The sequence below is a fragment of the Nicrophorus vespilloides genome, unplaced genomic scaffold, assembly GCF_001412225.1.
Source record: "Nicrophorus vespilloides isolate i.1.1-1 unplaced genomic scaffold, Nicve_v1.0, whole genome shotgun sequence".
Classification (NCBI taxonomy): Eukaryota; Metazoa; Arthropoda; class Insecta; order Coleoptera; family Silphidae; genus Nicrophorus; species Nicrophorus vespilloides.
The window spans coordinates 1-26,363 of record NW_017096837.1 but is presented as its reverse complement, the minus strand read 5'-3'; the positions used below and the strand labels follow the sequence as shown (position 1 = coordinate 26,363).

The 26,363-nt window shown below is 37.8% G+C and overlaps 2 protein-coding genes across 6 annotated transcripts in view; one reads left to right on the top strand and one right to left on the bottom strand.

Moving 5' to 3' along the window:
• LOC108558292 (telomerase-binding protein EST1A) overlaps positions 1–17,688 on the top strand; it is a 31,702-nt gene extending 14,014 nt beyond the window's left edge. For 4 of the 5 annotated variants that reach the window (XM_017915167.1, XM_017915162.1, XM_017915163.1 and 1 more), the window contains 8 exons: positions 9,230–9,485; positions 9,593–9,696; positions 11,073–11,350; positions 11,491–11,655; positions 16,250–16,397; positions 16,458–16,748; positions 16,813–17,037; positions 17,102–17,688. In XM_017915167.1, the coding sequence (XP_017770656.1) occupies positions 9,230–9,485; positions 9,593–9,696; positions 11,073–11,350; positions 11,491–11,655; positions 16,250–16,397; positions 16,458–16,748; positions 16,813–16,943 (1,373 nt within the window). In that variant the 3' untranslated portion in view covers positions 16,944–17,037; positions 17,102–17,688. The remainder of the gene's footprint in view (positions 1–9,229; positions 9,486–9,592; positions 9,697–11,072; positions 11,351–11,490; positions 11,656–16,249; positions 16,398–16,457; positions 16,749–16,812; positions 17,038–17,101) is intronic. The other variant, XM_017915164.1, reaches the window with a different exon arrangement.
• LOC108558293 (lysozyme D-like) lies at positions 1,237–1,945 on the bottom strand. The gene is made up of 2 exons (XM_017915168.1): positions 1,699–1,945; positions 1,237–1,633 (listed from the first exon to the last, which is right to left on the bottom strand). Exons 1-2 carry the CDS (start codon positions 1,934–1,936, stop codon positions 1,488–1,490), a joined length of 384 nt encoding a protein of 127 aa, XP_017770657.1. The 5' UTR covers positions 1,937–1,945; the 3' UTR covers positions 1,237–1,487.
• Positions 17,689–26,363: the final 8,675 nt, after the last annotated feature.

Genomic DNA, 26,363 nt, shown 5'->3' with positions numbered 1-26,363 from the left:
GACAGCAGCAGGATAACTGTACGAGGCGAGATCGCCGGATAAATCACGCCAGTACGGGTCTGCCCTTACAAGATCGTCTCACCGAAATTGGCGTTACTGCCGGTCGTGCTCTTCTGTACAGTTTGGAATTTCATTGCGAAAGAGACGGGATTTCATTTCCCTTTGTTTTTCTTTTTAAATTTTGTTGTTTCTTTTTTCTGCTTCCGAAGGATGAAACGTATTTTCCTTTTACTTTTAAATTTACTGCTATTGCCCGGACGATTTCTGTTAGGCGCGTTATGCAATCGATCTTCTAATCATTAATTAAAGCTTAGCATGGATTCGAATCATCATTACCAGACATCTTTATTGGATGTACGCGAGTTCTTTATGATTTGTCATCATTGTTGTTCATTGTGAACCTGCGAAGCCTGTGAGAGGTGATACAAAAGGTTGTATTCTTTAATTCTTCGATAATCACGTGTGTGCGAACCGAGGACGTCGATGTTTGGCGTGCGTTCGAAACGATTTCAGTTGAGAAGAAGAGCCAACAGCGAGGAGTTGCAGAAAACAACGAATACGAAGAACATGAAGATGCAGCAGCAGAAGCAACCACCGCAGAGAGGAGGAGAAGATGATGAAGAGAAGAGAAGAGACCCCCAAGATAATGAACTCAATTATTTTTTACGCGCCGCACGAAGCATTCGAGAAGAAATTAAATGGAATGCTTCATCTTCTCTCCACCACCATCATCAACACCACTTGTAAAAACGTCTTCTGTTCTTCTTTATTTATTTATTTTTGTTCTTAAATTTATTTATCATCGTCTTCCCTTTCTCTTTGTTTCTTTTCATTGTTCTTAAACCTCTTCGCCATCCTCCACTTAATTTTTATTCGCGCAAGGTCGCGCAATAAGTGACAGCCCCATCATTATTTCGAAAACGGACAAATCACTGGGATTACGCACAATCAGCCTCCATTTGCGCGCATTTAAATTTATTATTTGCACTTTGCTTTACTACTATTATTCATAGAAATTTCCACCGAGTTTTCTGCAATCTTCTCTTATCTTGCTCGTTTTTGCCTAAGGGTTATTCTTATTTCGCTGCAAGCGCACGTCTCTCTCTCTGCGAGATGGAAAAAATATCGCGAGATATTTAATTGTTGGGTTTCAACTCTCTGAACGTCTCACTTTGCATGGGCACCGCCTTCGCACCAGAATACAGTAATTTCAGACTTCACAACTTCATTAAAGCGCAGAATACATTTATTAACACTGACATTGCAATCCAGATGAACAATGAGATCAATTTCAATATACGAAGCTACTGATGCCTTTGAGAACATTCGTGGGTCTCTGTGGAACGATTTTGCTGTAGGTATCTTTTATGAAATTAAAACTACGACTTTAGAGATATATTTGATATAGGATTTCTAAATGTAATTATTCAAAATGTAATGATTATTATAAGTTGTTTTGAGAAAAAAAAAGGCACATGTTTAGCGAATTAATGGCAATATTTGTAGGTGACCCAAGCAGAGAAGCCGTTTTTCTTCATTTTGCTGGTCTCCTTGTATACGTGCATGGCACACTTTATGTCGTCCGTTATATCGTCGTTTCGCAATGCGTTGCAATTGACGCCGCATCCTTTACCTGCAAATCATCGTATTAAATGCAAAAATTCTCGTCTCCGTCTTCGATTCCCACTGCACACTTACCAGGGGGATAGCACCAATATAATTCACTTATCTGCAAGATTCCGTGATCGCCGGACTGCCTGTTCCAAGCAGCAGTATCGAAATGGGACTCGTGCTCGGCGATGCACGTCCAGGTGGGTATCATCCATTCGGGAACGTTGTTCCTTCTGAGCTCTTTCTGGAATTGAGAGGGTGAGAGAATTCTGCCATCGCAGACCAACGCCGTTGCCAAAGCCAAACTCAAGATGATCGCGTTCATGTTGATACGTTTTCTTACTGCGTTCGCTATTGGGATTAAGTGCGATTTATATACAATTTCATTATCAAACGTAATTAGTCATTAAGATAATATAAAATGCATTAATCTTAGGAAACCACAGTCATAGCTGTTTCTATATTTATTCATTTCCGTATAAATTATTACATATTTGATTTAGTCTCAATATTAACATTTGTTTTGTCTTTTGATGTTAATTTACTGGGAGAGCATCATCTCTCATGTCCCATATGCCAGATGCCACCTATCCTATGCATAGTTATGAAACATATTTTTTTTTCTATAGCAGAGCGCGTTGTTCCATTCGCTTCGAGGAAACCGTCGAAAGGACCATTTTCTTCCTTCCTTCAGCAAGGTGAATGCGTTTATGTGGGTATGTGTGTAAGATGGTAAAGAATTCAGCGGAGCAGAGTGTGTGTGTATACGAGAGAGTCTATTTACAGCCATCGGCCTAACGTGAACAAGTTTTTGTTCTTCGGAAAGTATAATTTTAGATCTTGCATATATATCCGACCGGTTTATGCTAATGCCCATGCGAGTATTTCATTTGCGACGTCACGTCGCGTACGATATCTGCCCATTTTGCAATTGCGCCAATAGAAACAGGAATACGAACAACAAAAAAACGTAAGGGGTGAAAGAATGCTTCGGTAAATTTTATTCTCATTCTCCTCTTCTCGGAGTCTCTAGTCAAAGTTGTCCTCGATCTCTATTGATGCGTGCCACCATTTCGGTATCGTCAAGAATCGTCAAATTATACCGATTCCCTCCGCACATATGCATATGCAAATCGTGTAAATCGCTGCTGTGTCTATCATAAAAAGTTAATTACATGTACGTCCTTTGCAAATTAACAAGTTATTTCTGCAAAGCAATAAAGTTTCGACAAATGTAAATCTGTAAAGGAAAATAGAAACTGATCAACGCAAGTTATATATGTAATGGCTATGGATTTTCTTTAGCTACTGATCAGTTGATTACATACATACTCAGCAAATTTGATTCGATATTGAAACTTTCTTCTATTTTATCCTAATTTTGTATGTGCGTGGAATATTTTAATTCCTTTGGAAAGTGAACAACTTTTCGTGGAAATCCTGCGTGTATGCATCGGATTTAGATTTCCCTTCTTAAGTTTTTTTTTTTTGAAATTTTTCCAATCGCATTCCGATCCGTGCGATAAATATTTAAATTTCGTACATGGGAAAAAAGATTTCGTGCAATTTTCCTCGCATTTTCGCGGTTCGATGGGTTCGTGGAACAACAATTCGTGTGGGAAGAGAATTCCTCTTTCCATTTGCCTCCCTCTTCTCTTTTTCCCTTCTTAACTCATCATCATCTGCATCACTTTTGCGAAATTCCATGTCCCAGTTGGTTGCATTATTTGCACAGCTCACATCATCATCATAACATGTTCAGTTGGTTTCGTTCTTTTGCATTCAATGAGCGAAATATTGATAAGCATCAATTAATTCTCGATGAGCATTAATTAGCGCGTTTTCTTCTGGAATTCATCAATTAAGTTCTGCTTTTCGTTGGGTCTTACCATTTCAAAGAAGACTCATTTTTCTCGGTAGAGCGCGATCCGAGCGGCGGGCGTGCAATTCATCCATCCTCTCCGAAAATTAGCGGGCAATTAGCGCGGTGTGGATTACGTAATTAACGTAGGCACTCTAATTAGATGAATTTTCCGTGCGTGGCGTGCGTCCATAATCTCACTCTTTCTTTCTTCCACGGCTGTTTGCGTCTCCAGAACGAAAGTAAAAAAAAAACAGAAGTAAAAACCTATAGATTTTTGTTGTATCTTTGGGAATCGTGTAATCACGTAATGCACCTGACTCTTGTTCTTATTATTTACATATTAATTCTTAATTGAATGCTTTAACACTTGTCTCCTTTTCTTCTCGTTTTTCTCAAATCATCTCGCTCGCCAATTCCCGTTTTGATTTTTTGTTTTGTTTCGGTGCCAAGGACTACCACGTTTCAATAAGTTTACTTCGCCCACTCGTTCGGGATTAAGATAACTGCGTGGAGATTCCGTAACAGCGAACGAAGGAGAGGAAGAAAGAATGAAATAAAACTGAACCAAAGCACCTGTCCTCCTTCATCGAGGAAATCGACCGAACTAAAGAAAAAAACAAACAAACACAAACATGAAATAACTGTGTCAAAGTTTTCTGGTTTCTTGTGTTTACAAGCCTCGGGGGTCTTCTGATTCTGTTAATCATGCTGCCGTATAATTTTGTCATTGATTGATCCAATTATGTATCCTTTCGTATTCAATGAATGCGTGATTTTTTTCCTCTTTCTCTCTCTCAATATTTTCGTGAATAAGCTTTTACGTTAATCTTATCTTAATTATATTAAAAAGGACTTAACGTATAATTATAATCACATTAAGATGATTGTGTATGTAACCAAATTATGTGAGTTTTTTTTTTGCATCTTGTATAATCAACTAATAGAGAAATATTCAAATTTCATAATAAGTTTCTCGAATTTTTGATATATTTTGTGGTCTTCTATTGTACAATGTATATAATGAGTAATGTAAATTAATCAATTTCTTAATGTATGTCTTCTTTGAAATCATTCAATCAGTGAACTGGACGCTGGTAATTCCTGTGGCCTTTGCTCCCATTATTAATTGAATCGTATCGATTGATTTATTACTGGGGAATCCACAAGTCTCAACTTTCCAAGAATCTCGCCACTTCTAACAGTCGCTCCAAATATAAACGCTGTTATTATTATTATTTTTTTTTTATTTCGTAATAGAAAAAATAATAATCGAGTTCGTAAATGGCGTTAAATTGCTATTTAAGAGGAACCAATTTTTGGCGATATTAAATTTAATTAGAACTGTACATTTGCAAAGCCACAGCATACGTTTATGGTATATTGGGGAAGGTAGAATTAAAGCTTTTTTTAATGCTATTTTCAATTATGCAATTAACTGCTGAAGGATAATGGATAGAATTTTGCACCGGATTTTCGAGTGCGATGAACCTGGCGAAAATTGTTAAATTGTAAATATTTCTTCTTTAGCAAATTGCAAATTGCTTTCCAATTATCTCTTCTGCAGGTTTTTTTCTCTCTCTTCATTTCGTCGTATATGGATAGGACAAGAAAAAAAGAGCTACGTAACTGAATATTATTACGGTAATTCAATTTTGATATTAAATTTGACATTTAACACTTTTGCTGTTCGTATCGTCCAGAAATGTACGTGTCCAAGGATGGAATTCTGGACACAGTGGACAATATTGTCGTTGCGGAGTCTCAGTTGTAGGAATTAAGTAATTCAATTGGTTTCCAAGATAATGTAGATACTTTTAAAAGATTGACTAAGACTATGCTCATCTTAGGTTTTTATGAGACTATGCTCGTCATGTTAGCGTTTTACTGAGACTAATTCTAAATACTTATTCTAGTTACAAAGTTAATTCTGTAATGATCATTATGTGTTTATAATAAGGACTTGAATTCGGAGTAAAGGTACAGGAGTATCGATGGGAATGTTCACGCTGGTAGAGATTCCTTCATGCTGATGTATATGTTTATATAATAATGCGACTAAGAGACGCCGTGGAAGTCTCCAGTTCGTTAATACACTATATTAACAATAACAATTATAATAATAATGGTTGGACACAACAGTTTCATTGCTATAATTAGCTCTTTTTAATTGTTATTTTTAGTTTGTTTTCCTATTGGATTCGCTGTAATATCATTCATTCAATCATTACGAATCTTGCAATTTGATAACGTATGCATAATTATTTACATCGGCGCGAGTGAAAATGGTTTAGAACTTTTGCTTTTATTCTCTAGCGAATGCACATCTTTTCCATATTTGATAATAAGAGACGTCCGTGCATGCGGACACACACACACACGAAATTATGTAATCGACTTACGGTACATCTCTATTTCGTGGCAATTGAAACGAAATTTTATAAGGAAATAAAAAAAATGAAATAATAATAAGAAGCGCGGGGGAATGAATGGTTTGCATGTGAAAAGAAGAGAGGAAAAGAATGGCGGAGGAACGCGTAAATGCTAGATGGAGGTAAAATGATAAACAAAAATTCCTGTTTGTGTTTGTGCAGCGAGCATAGAGAGAGAGCCAATTCCGTATACACAAACACACACCTTTGCCTCTCTTCCTGTTGTTCTTGAGGTTGTTGCTTTTTTCTCTCTTCTCTTCTCTTCTCTTCATCTTCATCTCAGCCATTCCGTTCGATTCTGAGCGATTGCGTAACGAGCGGTCTCCCATTAATGGATAATTAGATACGCAGCTCGTAACTGTTTGTACTGTGTACGACGAAAACCGCGTTTCGTGTTGGAGGAGAGTGGAAATTCGGAATACCAATAGGTTTGGACTTCTTTCGTTTCGTTTTTGGAAATAGTAAAAACGCTATTATATTTCTTCGTGTACCGTGATCATTATTACGTCTTTCTTCCAAAAAAACAATGAAGAGAGTCTCCTTGGGAAGGTCGTTTCTTGGAGGTGAACGAACATCCATCCAACCCGCCCGGCCAATTATCGAAACGAATGCCATTTACTCGTCTCTTTTTTTTTTCTTCATTTCATTTCGGTTAATCACTTGCGTTTGATCCGCTTGATGATACCCAGCTACAAACAACAGCAGCAACCAGAAATTAAGAGAGAGAAGGAGATGAATTGGTAATGAGAAGAAGTAGTCGGGGAGGAAGAAAAACGTTTCCGCGAAACTATCAATTTTGGTGACTGGCCAAAAAATTTCGTACCGTTAATTAATTTAAACGCAAGGCATTCCGCGCAATAATTATCCGTTGCGTTGAGGAAATCCTCACGATATAGACCACAAATTATATATTTTTTTGTATTATCTTAATATATTAAATTGTCGGTGGTTTAACAAACAGCTAATAATTATATATAGAAATGTACGTTTTATACTTGTATTATTTTATATTTCATCAAATCATTGCAAATGAAATTCTACTAATTTCCAAGTAATTCCGTATCATTGATTGGCATTTTGTTACGTAAATTTCGTATTTACATATAAAGACTAGTAAATCATCTTTGTTTCGACTAAGATGATGTAATTAATTAATTTATACAAATTGAAATGTGTGTGTGAATTGTATGTAACGTGAGAATGTGTGTCTTTTTCTTTATCAATTTATTCCAGGTGGTCCAAAACGTGCACCCCGGCGTGTTTCTAATTGAACAAAAGCGTTTCTGAAATGTCTGGTATAATCCATATGGGTTTCTCCATCTGACAAAGGTGCTGTTTGGACCACCTGTTAGGAATAATCGTTTGTTCAATTCGTATTATAAAGTTAAGTTTTAATTTTTTTTATTAATCAACATTATGGGAAAACTTTATTAATTATTTAATCATTATCAAAAAAAAGTAGTTTGTTTCTTCATTGCTAGATGTTTGCACTAAATGTTTGAGTAATTGAAATATTGATATATTTATAAGTAAACTTATTCTTTGGAAATTTTCTGTTGTTGAGTAATAAATTTGTAATTTGGTCGAGGTGAATGATCTTCCGATATTTTATGATGGGGTATTTCGGTTGTGTTCTGCGAAAAAAAATAATGTTGGGCTTTTCAGAGATGAGTGTGAATTCTCGAAAGGACTTCTGCAAATTGTCCCTGCAGAGTGTCGTGTTTTTTTTTTATTGCTGGATATTCCCTGATTATCGTTGACTCACACCGGAATGCAGGTCGCCGTTTCGTTGCTCTTTTTCTCTTCATGCCGTATTGATTTTCATTTGGGATGGACTTCTTCGAATCTCGTCCTCTGCTGGAATTGTATTTCTGCACGTCGTTCTGTTCAGTTCGATTCGGTTCGCTGGTTGCCTTTCGGTTTGATGGTGGTGTCTCTTGTGTAGTTGGATGGATTGGATACGTACGTATGCTTCGTCGTCGTTGTTGTTGTTGTTGGTGCAGTGGCCCGTTAGACGGAGAAGAGTTGTAATTATTAAGCATACCATTGCTGGCGCCGACTGACCTCCGCTACGGGCCTCATTAGCCAACTCAATTTGCCATCAGCAATACACATGCACGGCGAGTGTGGAAAAGAGACCAACAGCAGCAGCAGCAACAAGGAGCATAAGAAGAGGCTACGCTGTTGAAGAAGAGACTACGTACACTCTATACGATCTATTTTTACCTTCGATAATTATTTAATATGGACACGGACGCATTTTGCAAAATTATAAATAGGATCTGCGCGAGAGGAAGGATGGAGGAAGATGCCTCCTCCTCCTCCTCCACCACCACCTCGCCTTCGCGGTCGTCGGTCCTGCTGCTGCTGTTGCGGCGTGCATTAGAAAAGGAGCCGCAGAAATGTGCAACCCCTTCTGGGCTTCGTAACCGCGTTTGACCCCCCATCGCAAGGCTGTTTCAAGGCCGATCGTTGGCCGATCTAGCTGCTCTTACGAGGTCGTTTCTTCACTTTGCTCTCATTACACCTCTCTCGGTAATTCCACGCACTCTCCTTCTTTATCCTCCTTTGCTTCTTCATCACCACCACCACCACGCCATCATCTTCTGCACCTACTCCTTATCTTCGTGTCGTTCCGAGCCGTCGCTCGCAGGGGGTCATCGTCACTTCGTTCTTTTGTAACAATAACATCGACCAAAATAAAAGAGAACGAGTCTTCGTTGCCTCTTCAAAACTTTCACTCGCATTCTCCGCATTTTATTCCTTCGATTATGTACAAAATGATGGAAATAACAACGATCTGCATGCATGCGTTGTGTTCATTAATAAACCGATTTTGCGTTGCGAAATGACTGGTTCGTGTATTCCTGGCGGCCTTGTCACTCCTCGCTCGCCATTGCCGCAATCATGAACTTGACCGTGCTAATGCACAACAGATGCAGGAGAGGATGTGCGGATGCAAAAAAGAAAAGAAAAGGAAGGATTGGGTAGAAGAGGAAAAATAAATGGAAATGAAATGCTAAAGATGAGACGCGTTAATTGCTGGCACAAAACGGCGAGCAGCGATGTTTGCACAAACTTCGCATTCCTCTGTCTTCTGAGGGACAGAAGAGAGGAGGCGAATAATTTACTAGAAAATGCTAAATTCTTCGTTGCATTGCGTTCGTCTCCGATTGGAATTACATCCAAACTATTTATGAACAATTATTGCAGTATCTTATCAATTTCTATAATGGACATTCGGTATTGATTACTGTTTGATTTTACTATAATTTTAACTGCATTTAAAATAAATATAGCTATAATTTGATGATGTTTGTTTCAGATCCTCAATTGCAGTCCGGCTACACATCGGAACTGCAGGAAAGGGCGCTCGTCGTGTCCCTGCAAATGTTCAGTCTGATATTGGAGAAGTGCGTTTCACTCCTCAAAGATTGCGTCCATAGTTCTCCTGCTATTATGAGCGTGATCCCGCAGGACGTGCACGAGCTTCTGCCCTCCATCAAGATATGGTGCGACTGGATGCTCTGTCACAGCAGGATCTGGAATCCGCCGCCGTCCACGCAGGACTTCAGAGTCGGGTGAGTGGGCAGGAAAGGACGACCTTCCTTTCCGTCCTTTCCTCTCCTAATGCAGCGTCGCCTTCCAATTAACCGCGGCTAATTAATTTTTATTATTCTGCCAACAGGCCGACCGGCGACGATGCCTGGACGAGATTAGCGGCTCTCATAAATCAATTAGATAAATTCGACATCAGTATTCAGGCGTCGTTCTTGCGCGAGCCCCAGGAAGGTGAGAGAGCTCAATTGATTTTGCATTATCGTAGTCCATGATTCACCACCAACATCCACCTCCTCCTCATCCTCCTTCCCTCCTCAGAGTGGTTGGTAGCTGCTGCATCCGCAGACCAGAAGGGCGGAGTGGAGAGGAGAGAAGTGGCGTTGTCGGTTGGCATCGAGTGGATGTGTCGAGGCCATCTGCTCCTGGCAGTCACGTAACCAAAATCCGAAATTAATACGCCTCATTTCATAATTCAGTTTGATGATCCGTCGCACCCCGCATAAAATGGGGATTTTCATTAAATGAATATTAATTGTGAAGCCATCTGCCATCCCCCATTCAGATCACGTACCCATTGATATCGGTTATTTCATTACATTCTTGATCCGAATCTCCAATCTAGAAGCTGAAAAAACCGATCATTTTTAATATATTCAAATCTTAAATGCAACAAAAGTTAACATATTATAATGCAAATAGTTTTACTTAATTCATTTTTAATAATATTAACATATAATAACAAGAACAACATTGTTATAATTTTATTAACTGTTGTAGCAAATATTGATAACGGTGATGGCAATTCGAATCTCTTAATTTTTTTTTGCTCCAGTAAATGCAAGCAATATTGTCCGTCTTCCAATTGAATCGAAATGTATTTCGCCTGGAGAGCCGTTCTCTCCACCAATTACGGGCGTCCTAAAAGCTTTAAGTATATAAGTGATTACCATCATCGACTTCATGACGTCAATAAAAATGATATAATGGGAGATTACGTACGGCTCTGTGTATGCATTAAACACTGCGGGCAAAGATAATAGTTACGGGAACGCAATCTGACCTAATGAGAGACCTCGTAAAACAATTGCGAAGCACGGTTATAAAGCCCCCTTGAGTCTTCGTTAAACCTTCGAAACCTTTTTTCTTTTCTTTTCCATACAATTGTTTGATGAAAATGTGCGAACATTGTAAATTCCGTAATTTCTACTGGTGGTACAGATTTGAAACTGTGATATTTGATGGTATGAGATTGTAAAAATGAATCGCGTGGTCTTGCGTTTTCTGATTGAAGATTTTGCGAAGAAGCTTTAATTGGTGCAGTTTAAATTCATCGGAGTGCTTCGAGGTTTTCGGTAGTCTGTTGCCAAGGGTCAAAGAGGATAGAAAACGTACGGCGGGGGGATTCGAGGGGGGGTTTGATCCTCGTTCGATTTCATTATTTATAAATTTTCGCTTTATATGCGCCCCGGCAATGATTTACACAGATTGCGTTTCGCACGGGGAATTTTAATTGGGTCCTTCTCTCCAAAAGAAGTCCGACCGAATGCCCCTTCGTCTTTTTCTTCGTTATACCTCCGTTCAACTATTTTTGTTCCTTTGTTGTTTAGGTTACGATCAGGTGAGGCTGCCCGAGGATGCAGCGCTATGCGGCTTCACTCCGCTCCTCTGCAACGAGCAGGACCCGACCTACGTGCCAAAGGACCTCGACTCGGAGACAGCGCAGTTCGTACAGAGACTGGACAAATTGCTGTTCTTTGGCACCGTGTTTCTATGCGGATTGGAGCCGCCGGTCCTGAAGCTCGAGTACCAGAACGACTTCAGGGAATACGTGTCGGTGGTATGCACGACGGCGCAGCGCAGTTCGCCGAACACGCCGCCCGAATTGGTAAGACGAAGACACGAAAAAAACCCAAATTCTAGTCGGGATCTTCCTTTTGTTCTGTTCTCGATCCTTAATTCTTTTCTCTCTTACACACACACACTTTTTTTAAATTTATTTATTCGTTATTTATGTTCGCATTTCAGGGCGAGCTGGTGGAGAGTTTCAGCGAGGAAGAGGAGGATGGCGCCGAGCCGCGCCTTCAAGACAAACACTGCGTTCAACCGACCGAGATCCAGGAATTGTTGACCCGAAAAGTCGAGCTGGAGAAGCGACACCGTGACCAAGAACTACACCGTCAGACCGTCCAGGTAAGATCCCTCTACTCTCTTAGTATTATTATTATTTTTTTTTTTGCATATCTTTCGCCCACCTCTCAATTTGCTAAATTTAAGATCATACACTGATTCTCATGATATATTGAAGACCGACCTCTCATGATCAGCTACAAAATGACTCCTTCCATTAAACCATTTTGCAGATAATCTCTATTGCAATTAAATTAATATCGATGATGAAATTGAAAAAAATATAATTATAATATCCAAGATTATAAATACAACAAGAACACATTAATTTAAGGACTTGGAATCAATTTTTAACATTATTATATTACGTTTTACTATAATTACTTGTGTTTGCTGATAGATTATCTGCAGGATTCCGCTCAGCCGTTTCAGGCACTCCACTTGCTCGCGTTTTAACTAGAGTCATTGACTTTATTGTATCATAAATATAATATATATAAGGAGATACATTAAATGGTTTTATGTAATAAGCACTCCTGGCAAAAGGTAATAAGGTATGGGGCATAAATTTGAACCAATCAAAGACCTCGTAAAACTCGATTTCATTTACAACAAATTTCCTCTAATGCTCCATAAATCTCTATATTTTGTCAATGCTAATCATTACTATTTTTTTGTCTTCAAAATAACTAAAAACAGTAGTAGTAGATTGCAAGAAGTGTTAGAATTTTTAAGTTGGAATGAAAAACAGTCTGCTTGTGCAGTTTCTTAAGAAATTTAAATGAATTGTAGAGGCGATACTCGGAACACCTGAACACACCTAGAGGTTGTTATTCCATTAAAGCTGTTCTCTTTTTCACTGCAACATCCTAAATTCCATGTGAACGCGATTGGCCCTGGAAAAAAAAGATCGATTTTATCGTCGTATCGCGAGTCAGAAACTGCAGGTAATAATGGAATAATGAAATATTTACGGTCCACAAAAAAAAAAGATGAGGAGGAGGAGGAGAAGGCTCTGTTCTCTCACAGTCTGCTGATCCTGGATTCTTATCGTCCAGCCGTAAAGGCTGCAGGACATGACCGTAATCATACGAATATTATAATTTTAGAGGAGAGCATCATCGCGGAGCGTAATTTTTTATAGGCCCATTACTTTCATGAAAATTTCATGAAAAATTGATCGCACGCCGTGTTTCTCTTCTCTCAAGGTTTTCGCATTTAATCACTATTATGAATTACATTAATTGCACGCTCTGCTACTTATATTTTATATTAAATGCTCACTAAGAATTATTGTTTTACGGAGATGCCGTTGATAATCACATGAATTTCATAAATTACGCCACGACGAGTTTTCCCGCCGCAATTAAATCCGACACTTCGCCGTAAACACAATGCCCTTCTTGAATTACTTCTTGAGTTACTTGAGAAGAAGAAGAAAAACAAAACAACGTAGAATTGTCCATTTTGTTTCTTACTGTCTACTTTTAATTGAAAGATTATTAAAAATTCACTTTCAGTATGCAAGTTAATGATTAGCATTTGTTGCATGATTTGAACTAAAAACCTATTTTTTTGTGTGTTAAACTGGATATGAAACAACCGTTTCTTTCTGGCTGAGGCAGAAGGCTGTCGTCGTCCCTCTAGATCTCGGGCGCGTTCATATTTGATAAAATCCATCCGGCTGGGATTAACTGTGAAACGGAATTCCGCAACAGTGAATAAATTAGAAGTAGAGAGAAACAAAAAAAAAATGAGCCGAGCGTAGTCCACCTGGGAAGAGGAAGAAGTTGGTGAGAGATGCGGGTTATGCAGATTGCGTTTTCCGAAAAATCGTACTTGTTGAAGTAATAGTTGTTGTTGTTGTTGTTTTAGTTATAGTAGTGGGATGTGGACAGTGCGAGATCCCATTAACGAATTAAGGAAATGACATTCGTTAATGGCTTCGGTCCGTTCCTTTTAATTAATTTGATCGAGCGAAACGCGCGATAAAATCCAGTTTATATATAATGCCGTATAATATAATACATTATCAGAGAGCTAAATGTAATCTCCGTCAGGAGAGTAACGACGAAAGCGGGTAGTTTACTGCTAACGGTAAAAACCGTCTGGAAATGCAGCGCATAAATGTGCAGCTTGCATACGTACACACAAGGAGGAGGATGGTTGGATCTAGCGAAGAGAAGAAATGCGTACTCTGCGCTATCACACTATATTGCAGCTTTCCGAGGTGGCGTCGCAGCGTAACCACATGGCGCTTAAGACAAACACTCACATGCATGCATGCACGCCTCTCCCTATCGATTACGTCCGCAGTTGAGCTCCCATTGTTGAGCCATTGTGGTTGCTCTGTTGGTTTGATGTCCTTTCTACGAACCGATTGGACTTGCGGACGTCGAAGAGCAAGCAGCAGTAACAACAAGAAGTCTGCTAAGGCTCGAGGTATGAGTTGCTGCAGCAGCTCGCTCGAACAATTACTCAATTACATCACATACGAAACCGAATGAATTCTCGGTAAAATTGAGACCGGAAGACGCCGCATTGTTGTTACGCAGCCTCTTGGCCATCGGCCAAATGAACCAGCGTCGCAATAAATAAATTATCCACACACCTACGCGCCTTTCCCACGGTTGCAGAAAAAAAGAAAAAAAATCAAAAAATAATTACATGCGCGCTCGGAAGACGTAGAGAAATGCCCGGCGATTTGTCCGTCGCCTTGACTTACTGAATAATAAGAACTGGATCAAACTCGAAAAAGAAGCTAACAGCAACAACAGCAGCAGCAACAACACGAAGAGGTGCGAGAGGTAAAATGAAGAGAGATAGAAAGAAGCACATTCTTTGCGTTCCGTGCAAATTGTGCTCGGACGCCTCTATAAGGTCATGCCCATTACCACCAGGCAATACATATTTTAATTATTAGTTTTCCCTCCATCCGACTCGATCTTTATCATTCAACTAAATCGTGCAATAACTCAATTGAGAGAAGTACTTATTAATTTCTAACGATTCTCTAAACATTCTTCTCAAACAAACATCCAATTGTATTCTAAAAACTGCTGTTAATAATTAATTATCTAACATTTGCTTAAAAACTTCTAGTAATCGAATAAATTAATTTTCAGAGAAATAATTTTATTGGTTGTAAATGTAATTATTCGATTAAAATCAACATCGAAATGAAATTGTTTGTCCGTTACAGATTAACGTGGCGATCATATTAATCGGATTGCCTCGAATATGCTTTTGATCATCAACTCTAATAAGAAAATATCGGGTTTCATAAACGCTGCGGGCGTGCAGTGCCCGAAAGCCGTGCGCCTGTTATTAGTGGGCATTAAATGTTGTAATTATTTCACTTCTTCCATCAATCATTTCAAGAAAAAGCCAATTAAAATTTAAGAGATTTAAGTATAAAGAATTAATTATTCGGTAGTAATTATCGTGAAAATTACACTAAACATTAGCGATTTAATTAGATAATTATTAAATGATGTTTTTTATATTTATTGTGTGAATTATATGAAATGTACGTGGAGCAGTCTTAAATGGATCTTGGGAAAATGCGAAGAGTTTGCACGATATATTCAATAATTCATGTAGTATTGAAATTCCAGGGGATGCATGCATTTTATTGCGTTTTAATATCATTTCTTGTGAGTGTAAGCAGTGAGAATTCAAATTTTCGGATGTAGTAAATGTTTGTTGTTATCTGTGCATGGAATGGTGGAAATCTTAAGTGTATTGCGCGACGCGATAATCCGTCTTTCGTTCTATTATATTTCGCTGGAAAAGCTGGAGCTGGAGCATATGCGGTTCGTGTCGAGAACAATAATAAAGCTTAATGTTGTTTAGTGCAGATTTGAATGTGAGCAGCTTCCGCCGTTCACTATTCACGCTATTATCGCTTCCATCACAACACACACACACACTAACAGTGCAGAAGAAGTAGTAGAAGGAAAAAAAAAGTAGCACGCACGAACTTCGAAACGTTTCCTCCTTCAAATTCCAACTCTTGCAATCTTTCCGAAAGATCCGAACAATGAAAATAATAATAAACCGAAAAAGTATTAAAAATTGTAATTGGTAATAATGCAGGAACTGTCTGCGTTTGCGAAGACTGTTATTATTGAAAACGTATGGTTTAAGATTAATTAAATATGTGGCGATGGAAATGATCCGGTTGTGTTGTATGCTAATGGTAGAGAGCGTCTTCCTGCTTTTCTTGCGTTTCGTTAATTCGGGGTGAAATCTCTTCGGATTACATAATAACGATCCCAGGTTGATGATGATGATGGTGGTGGTGGCCGGCATCGTTCTTCGCAGAACTAATAAAGAAATTAGCATAAACGCAGCCAAACACGATTTATAATATAATATTTTCCATGATTTACGCACAGCTCACGCTCGGTGAATGAAGAGGGGGGGGGGAATGGGTTAGGACACGTTCAGTCACCAAGAGGTGATTTATAATAATTAGTGAATTTCACGCGGAATCAATTTCGCGCGATCGCCTTGTCTCTTGAGACCAGTTGAGAGGCGGAGAAAGAGGATGATTATGATGCAGGATGTTCTCACGGTTGTTTGCCGCAATTGAAAATCATCTGCGAATCGAAAATGATGGAAATTCATTTGACTGTATGTTTTTTGTTTGCAGAAAATCCTGCAGTCGGGCGCGATCAGCGTTCACATCGTCGTGAAGCCCAAAAACCTTGTGCCTGACACCAACTGTTTCATCGATTATTTAGGAATGCTGAAGAAAATCGCCTCGTCCAACGTGTACACGCTCACGGTCCCGGTAGTTGGTAACTATCCTGCAATAGATTAATAATTATGTGACTAATTCGTTTATTTTTCTTCTGAAGTGTTAAATGAATTGGAAGGTTTAGCGAAGGGTCTGCGGACGGTCGGCTGCTCGCCCAGGAGCGTCGACCCAACGCACGCCGCTAAAGTCGCCGAATTCTCCAAGCAAGCACTTGAGTTCCTATCCACGAAGCATGCGGGAGTCAAGTGCATCACAACCAAGGGAACGTTCCTAGCGTCGACGGTCTTTACGAAGGAAGACGACACTGTCGTCGATGCCGCAATGACCAATGACGATAGGATACTTGCCACATGCATGACCCTTTGCAGAGGCACAGTGGAGCACGTACCTGGTAAGTGTCTCTTTTACTCTTCCCAAAAACCAGCATCTAACTCTCATTTGATCAAAAAAAAAAGGTGGACCTAGGAAGTTACACAGAGAGGTCGTCCTGCTGACCGAAGATCGCAACTTGCGGGTGAAAGCTCTGGCGCGCGACGTTCCCGTGCAGGAGGTGCCCAAATTCCTGGAATGGGCAGGCCTTGGTTGAGCCGTCCCCAAAAATACTTCGCTTAAACAAAAAAAAAACAACAACAACTATTCGAGTGCATCGGCCCTTGGACCTCACCACCACTGAATTACGGGTAAGTCCATCAATCAAACGGCGTCTTTCCCTTCAACAAGACTTACTAACCGTCACCATTCAAGTTTCATTTATAGGTCTTAAATGTGTGTCTCCGCAAATGTTAAAAATCAAACAAACAAAACGGAAGGATCCACCTTCTGACATCTCCTCCCAACTCTCTCCCATATGCAAAACAAAATTTTTTGTTGTAGTCAAATCAATGTTGAAACGAAAAAGAAAAGAAAAATACGTATGGTAAAATGGTGTTGTCGCATTTCGATGTTGTACACACAGCAAAGTCTGCGTGCACGTAGGACGGTCGTTTCCATGTGGGTTTTCTGCACACATATTCTTCAGTGTCAACTCTCCTGCCTGATTATTATTTCAACTCTCTCGGTTGTGAATCTGCATTCCAGCAAATGACAACAACGTCCGTTCAAGCAGCATCTCGAAATAATCTTACCTAACAACACGCCATCTCTACACTACATTTTATATCCTGGCAACAACAACAACAAAAACAACAAAATTCGAAAGAAAAATCAGAGAATCTTAACAACTAATTACTATTATTCGTTTATTATATTTTTTACTTAATTTTACGCTGCATAACGTTCGTGTATGCATTATATATATATATTATATATAAATATTATTATGAAACTCCTCTCACATTTGTACATTTGTTTTTATTAAGTTTATATAATTATTGTATTTTCCTTGATTTATATTATATAAAAAAAAAAAGAAGAAGTTCATTTATACATATATTATAGAAAATAATTATTTTTTATCATTGCTCTTATACATATATAAACACACACACAAACACATATATTTTATCAATTCTTTACTTTATTACTATTACTCTTTTTTTTTGTATGTACTTATTATAAAATGATATATAATAAGCAACTATGTTTCATATTAGCTCAATTGTGCCATCCGGCTATCTTCTTTATTATTATTATTATTATTATTATTCTTTATAGTATTAGTGTTTTTATTTTATTTTTCATTTGTTTCCTTCTTGTTATTCAATTCATTCTTATATATATATATATATATATATTTAATTTGGATTTTTAAATATCATATTTTTCGTGTAATTTTTAAAAAAACAATAATATTTGATTTGCTCAGGAAAAAAAATTTCGAAAAGTTTTCGTTCGTTATCTTAATATTATTATTATTTTAAAATGTTGATGATGATGATGATGATGATGAAAGTGAGAAACGAGAAGTAACGAGAACAAAATGATAATAAAATGTATATTTCTTAGTAATCGCATTTTGAAAAACAGAAACCTTACACTCTACACTCCTCCATTTATATTATTGAATTTTCAGTTAAGTTTTTGTTAATGGTTAAGGTAAGAAGGTAAATTGTGTATATATTTGTTGAGGTAAGTTACATTTGTTTTTCTAGTTCAATACGTTTTTTTTTATTTTGTTGATCAAATCCTCTCGAAGCTTACATTGAAATCGAGACATCGTAACATCCTGACCTATGTTTATAAAACGCCTACGTGGATGTTCGTCCTACGCGGCTCAAGATTTATCTCTCTCTTTCGAGACATTCGATATTCTTTTAGGGTGGGTCAATAATATTTTTGGATAACTTGTATTGAATTGTGAATTTCTTAAGTAGTAGCAACAACAACGTAAATTAGAAAGAAGAAAACATTGTGTAATTCGTGATAGGTTTCCCAAGGACAAGAAGGTGCAAATCTTTGGTCTTAATTTGTTAGAAGGAGAAAACGGTGATCGTGTTTGTGCGAAAATTATGATAAATTAATTACGGAGCGGCTATAAATAGTTATAATAAATGCGGTGCGTTTATTTATAACTTCTTCGTGAAACGAGCGGATGGAGTTTACGTAAGAATTTAATTTGCGGCCGAAGCTTGAGTGAAATTCATAACTCTTCGATGCGAATCTATGGTTAACTGTATTCTGTCTGTTGCTTGCATATATATATATACAAAACGAGCAATTTATTGATGAGGCCGTGTATGCGGTAATTATTTTTGTGCCCCGGCCTTCGTCTTCTGCTAGCTCTCTTCGCCATGACGACTTTGACTGAGACACCCTTTTTTCTTTCCTCTTTCGTTACCGCTATCTTCCCGAGCAGCAACAGAAGCTGGCGTCTACTGTTGTTGCCTGTAGTTGTTGTTGTTGCATCAACAGAAGCAGCAGGAATAACAACAACAACAACAGCAATGCAAGAAGCATTGGGCGAATGAAGAGAAGAGATGTTGATGATGAAGGTTGCGTGAGAAACAGTGCCGGAACCTAAGCCTGTGTCACTTTTGTTGCCACGCCCGTGGATGTTATACCGAGTGTTGCACATTTACATGACATTTGATGCCGTAATGGACGGTCTATTTGTGATGAGATGAATTGGCCGCCGGCAGGGCAGCAACGCCACCGCAGCATCGCGCCTTTATTTACTGCAAGAACCGTGCTTTGAAGAGGAAACGAGATGAAGAAGTCGAGGTCCCCATCGTCGTCTTCTTCTCTTCTCTCTCTCCCTATCGAACGCACGCAGCTTCCCAACGCGTCTGAAGAGAAAGAAGAGAGATGATCGATGCACACACAGATTTCCACGAAGACCCAGGCATAAATCGTCGGCTAACAAAGTTCACGATTTCCATGATCCGATGGACGTAAGCTATGAAAATCGTAATTGTTTATAAATACCGCTTGAGCTCGAGCAACGAACGAAGAAGGAAGCGGAGATAGCGAAGAAAGTGCGGACGAACGAAAGAAAAAAAAACATTGAGTTCGAGTTCAGTTCGAAAACTGATTTATGGCCGGTAGTCCATGGAAACCGCTACCGCAAATCGCGTGCAATTCATTCCTTCAGTTTTTCCGGCGCGTTTCATTATTTGAAAAGCGCAGCATTAAATTTACGCTTCGATCTATCCCACCGACCATGAAAGCACCAACAATGTAATCACCTGAATGCTAAGAATTCTCCTTCAACGCACACACAGACTACTTGAAAATCTATACAAAGTTAGTTTCCTCGAGAGATAAGTTATTTAACAACAACAACATTGAAAATTGATATGTTTCAATTAAAATTTTGACGTTTCTTCGTCACTATCTTACTTGTGTACGATTATTTCTTTTCTTTGAATTTATATTGTGATTATGTGTTGGATGGTTTTTAATGGAATTAGTGTTTAGAGTCTGCTGGAGTGTGTGGATGCGAGTGAGAGAGAGAAAGAGATTGCATTAAACCGTTGTTAAAACATTAAACGTTATGCAAATTTATAGTAAATTGGCGCGCCGGAGGTGAAGTGGAGAGGTGCCAGGTCGTTGGACGGTCGCATCTACTATTATTTTAGTGCACTTTAAAGCCTTTTAATCCTTTACTTAAGAAGTAGAAAGTAAAAAACAGGATTAAAGTTTATTTATAGTTAAGAAGATAAATCTTCACGTTTCATATAAACGAATGCTTCTGGAAATCATGTAATTTTGTAAATAAACTATTGTTTGTAATGATTACTTGTATGGAAATGCTGGATTTTATTATTAATATTATTAAAGGACTCTTGGATGCGGCGAGCGAAAATATTGAGGAGTGTTTATTTATATTACATATTATGCGGCATCTCGAAATGGCTCAATTAAATCAACACTCGAATGGATGGGGGAAGTTGAAGAAAAAGCAGCAGAAGAAGAGGAAGAAGATTGGTGGATATTCAGTGTGGATGTGCCGAGCCGCATTTGGCACCGAACAGTTAAGTAAATTTAATTAAAGGCATACTTTATCTCTTTCTCTCTTTGGATAACCCGGCGAGGTGAGCTCTTCGGACAATTGGGCTCGCAACTGTGTCAGAAGGGCAAAGGTTCACCGACGTTTTATTTCCTCCTCACAACACAACGAATCATTCCTTAATGTTGCTTACATTTTCTTTTTAAAATTTCTTACAATTTGCTTATACGTTTTTCTTCTCATCGCCATCTTCTGTGCTCTTTGCCAATTTTTTTATTTGTTGTTGATGTTATTTCTCTTCGTCTTCGTTCTTTTGTGTTCTTCTTGTGAAGCAGCCACGAATGAAGGTATTTATGTCTAATCAATAATAAGCAATTCTACGGCCGTTTTGAGCTAAACTCTGTTTATGTTCTCGGCCTTGCGTGTGATTGCCGTGACCCCGAGACCGCCTCAAGCCTTGAACTATCGACTCGGCTCTATTGTTGAAAACCGCGATGCGATGCGAATACGCGATCTGCAAACTGCAACACACAGACAAACACACACTCATCCTCTCCTTTTTATATACCTACACACTCGCACCAACACACTTATTCTTCGTCTGCATTTCGTTCTTTCCTTTCCTTCGCAGCATTAATAATAATGCGTCCGGTAAACTCCAAGAACCAAGAAAGTAAATCCTTTTTCTTCACAGATTCACAAAATCAATCAATCAATTCTAATTGGTAAAAATGTGTTTTATGCAATAAATTCGTGCGTTACAGACTTACACGTATTAATTATAATGAGATTGCGTGAAAATATCAAAAGAAAATGTTAAAATGTCGATGTTATACGTTTTTTTATGAGAGATGTTAACGATGCGTCAAGCGACGAACCCGCTCGAAACTTCGAGTTAAACGAACGCGCAACGATTCGATTCTTATTAAAACTAGGTAAACTTGAAGCGTGTATTGTATTTATTATACAAGAGTGATTGATTGTTGAAAATTAATAGTTTTTTTTTTTTTATTTTTGTACGGTATAAAGTCATCATTAATTATTGGAAATAAATGGGTTTCGAGGATGCGAACGCGCATAATTTACCGTCTTAATATAACTAATTAAATGCAATCCGAATGATCGAAATTCATTTAGCGTTCCAGGTAGCGGATCGCGGCGCGTAAAAATAGCTTCTCTTCGCTTCTTATCCATTAGCGAAATGAACGGACGGAAGATAAAGAGTCGCAGATAGTGGTGTGTGGTGTGCGCGGCGAGGCTATGGCGGTGGAATGTAAGAGGGAGAGAGAGATAGATAGAGAGAAGAGGATGATGGTACTAGATGAAAAAGAAGTGGCGGGACGAAACCTGCAATTTATAAATAGATCTGTTTATAAACGTCGGACAGGTATTATGTATGCACGTCAAAGATTTTATGCCAATATTCGACCTATAGCTCGAAGATTATAGTTATCTAATGTGTATCATCTGTTGGCGAAGATTTGCATGAGCCTGACGGCAGATGCATGTGTGTGTGCATGCCTTCAAGTTCTTGTTGCATGTCTATGTGTGTTTGTACGCAACTAGAATTCCTCCTGTTGAGCAAAGGATGGCTCACAGGAGTTAGGTTTAGAGTTTACCATCACCGCACGTTGCGTACGGGGGCCCCCACGTCCCCGGTAATTACAATTTTCTATTTAGATTTAACGATATCTCGTAAAGTGGCGAGAGAGCGCGCGATTTGCATTCCAATTTCGCGAAATAAAATCGCACGACTTCTCTCCACTCTTCCACTTCTTCGTTCTTGCGCTCACCACGGGCATCGAGAGGGATCATCTTAAAAACCCATTTCGACGTCCATTTACATCCAGTCGGAATCCATTATTCACATGGCAAAACGATCTACTTACAACCCATATTAATTTAACTTTACTGCCTTCTCCTTCGTACGCCGTGTGCACGCCACAAAGCCCACCAATTTTCTCGCATTAAACGGCCCCATCTCACGGCCATTACTTTCCACCCTTTTACTTCTTTTACTTCACTTCTTACACACATTCGCAACGCGAATTTCTTTATTAACCACCTGTTCTTCGGCTCGACTCGACTCGCCGCCTTAAAAGTTACGCGATTTAATCAATGACCAATTTGATTACCATTTTCCGACACTTCCATCGATTAGCTGTACAAACAAGACCACTTCATACCGCATTACATCGATTACATCTACCTACCTGCAAATACTTTATATAATTCACTAATTTACAAGTATAATTTTTTACTTCAATTTACAAGTTATCTTACAAACAAACAAAAAAACACAATTATTCATCATTTCGAGTAACTTTTCTAACTAATTTATGAGAATGTTGATAATGGAACGAGAGGTGGCAGAACAAGCAGTTTCCACAATTAAAAAAAAAACAAAGCGTGCGGTGATAATAAATGTATAAATATTGTCGCTTGTTTCAAGAGAAGCAAGTGCGCAAGTGATCTGTGATGAGATTACCTTTTGTTAAAAGAGCACTCCCTTCGAGCACGTACATTGTTTGCATAACCCATTAGTAACAACCAGAAGAAGCCTGCGTGTTCACATAGCAACGAATTTTGTTTCTATAAACAACATTGGTTTGTTAAATTGTTTAGATTTTAAATAAATTGAATTAACTTAATCTAAATCTAAGGTCTTGTTTTTTTTTTGTAATTTTGCGCTATTATATAATTATGTAAATTTGACATATTGTTTTAGTTCCATTATGTTATTACATATTGGTAATTCTGTGTCTCTTAGAAGACCAGAAGAAGACTGCGTGTTCACATAGCAACGAATTTTGTTTCTATAAACAACATCGGTTTGTAAATTATGGTTACATCAAATTGTTTAGATTTTAAACAAATTTCATTAGATTTATCTAAATCTAAGGTCTTGTTCTTTTTTTGTAATTTTGCGCTTTTATATAATTATGTAAATTTGACATATTGTTTTAGTTCCTGGTTCCATTACGCTATTACATATTGGTAATTCTGTGTGTCTTAGCAACCAGTAAATAATAATGACGTTTTTTGTTCGCAGTTGTTGTTATTGATTGATTAAGTTATGTGGTTCAAGTGGATGTGATGATGCACAACGAAATGAAGATTGAGGAAAGAATTAAGGAAGAAAGGAGTGTGTTTGTGTGTGTGTATGGATGTGCGCGATGGAAAGAATAATACATATGGTTGGATCCACCTGAGTTTATTAACTTAATCTAAATCTAAGGTCTTGTTTTTTTTTTTGTAATTTTGCGCTATTATATAAATTTGACATATTGTTTTAGTTCCTGGTTCCATTACGCTATTACATATTGGTAATTCTGTGTCTCTTAGCAACCAGTAAATAATAATGACTTTTTTTGTTCGCAGTCGTTGTTATTGATTGATGAAGTTATGTGGTTCAAGTGGATGTGATGATGCACAACGAAATGAAGATTGAGGAAAGAATTAAGGAAGAAAGGAGTGTGTTTGTGTGTGGATGTACGCGATGGAAAGAATAATACATATGGTTGGATCCACCTGAGTTTGCCGAGCTTGTTTCCATTCCCAAGGTAATTATTACACGGGAGCAAATGTTTGCTCGCCGTGTGTTTACTCTAAGGTCTCGCGATATGAAACAAAAGAGTGACAGTGCAACAACCGGTCGACGGTCCGATCGGCCTCTCCGTACACAAACATATATATACACACACAGCATATACACTCACAAAGTTGGCGAAACGGAGCAAACCGTGTGCGATTCTAAAACCAATATATCTCTCCTCTCTCCTATATCCTCCACCTCACCCAACAGAGAGAGAGAGAGAGATAGCGAGAGAAAACACCTCCTTCCTCGCATACCAATATCCATGCACCGTGCACTAATCTTCCGCAGCATTGCATTGAAATTATGCAAATGAGCGGAGGCAAGTGCACTCGGATGGACGGACGTGGTCTCATCATCAGCGGGATTTAGGTAATGCGACGAGTGGCAGTAAAACGCTTCTTCCATCCTATCCCCCGATTCCTACCAGAAGGTCGTAAAACCGCGATGCACCGGAGGAGATTATTACGTTGTCCGTTTGGAAATATGTTTCTCATAAAACAAAAATATGTGCATACAAAGTTGTTCCACTAAATAGATTTGTTGTTTTATGTGCTATTTAGTACATCCTTATTATGTATTACAAATATCCACAAATTTTGAAATCTAAATATTTTCTATATCAGAGGTTCCCAAAATTTTTTGTGTTGTAGACCCCTTGCCATGTTTTTCGGTTTTGGGTAGACCCCCTACTTACCAGATATTGATTTTTTTAAAATTTATTATTTATATTGGGATATCTTTATAATTATTAAGATCTTTACTCTGAGACTGCGCATATGCTTGTAACAAGATGATACTGGTATATCATTATGTGCAGGTTTTTACAAGTTCAAAATGTATTACGATCACAAAGTGAATGCCTACATCCTACAGCTTACACAATTTTATAAACATATATAATATTTTTTTTACTTCATAAATACTTTTACTATTGAAATCCCGACTATATCAAAATCTCAACAACCATAATCCCGACTGCATCGAAATCCCGACAGTGTCTTTTATTATTATAATTTATACAATAACTCAGTCACCATCTACTATTATTTAATATTAATAACAATAAATTAATTTTAATTTGGAATATTTCTTAATTTTAAGTTTTATTAAGTCAATGAAAACAAATACAATAATAAATATATATTGTTATTAATAGTTAATAACAACAATTAATAATCTCAACTCCCCCCGTTATATTCTAGAAATAAAAAACTCGAGCGATGAATTTTTAAAATTATCTTTATTATAATACAAAAATTAATAAAATAATTATAATGAAACACTATACTCATATATAATAAAAGACACTATCGGGATTTCGATACAGTCGGCATTTCGATAGAGTCGGGATTTCGATATAGACGGGATTATGCTTGTCGGGATTTTGATACAGTCGAGCTATTCCGCGAAGATAACTCGTTAATGTTTTTTGGCGGTCATATATAATAAAAGACACTGTCGGGATTTCGAATGTCGGGATTTCGGTAAGTCGGGATTTTCAATAGTAAAAGTATTTATGAAGTAAAAAAATTATTATATATGTTTATAAAATTGTGTAAGTTGTAGGATGTAGGCATTCACTTTGTGGTCGCAATACATTTTGAACTTGTAAAAACCTGCACAAGATATCATTCTTTGTTACAAGCATATGCGCAGTCTCAGAGTAAAGATCTTAATAATTATAAAGATATCCCAATATAAATAATAAATTTACAAAAAATAATATCAGGTAAGTAGGGGTCTACCCAAAACCGAAAAACATGGCAAAGGGTCTACGACACAAAAAAAGTTTGAGGAACCTCTGGTTTAGATCATCTTTTTCTTCTCAATACACGAGTTTTAGTACTTATAAAAATCCTATTACAATTATTTTTATTAACATTTTCCAAATAATCGTGAATAATGTAGTTATAATTGATGTGTCTTTTTTTTCAATTATTTCCTGATCTGACCTATATAATTCATATTTAAACACAAATTTACTTTCTAAAATAAATAAAATAAAAAGCTGAAGATATTAC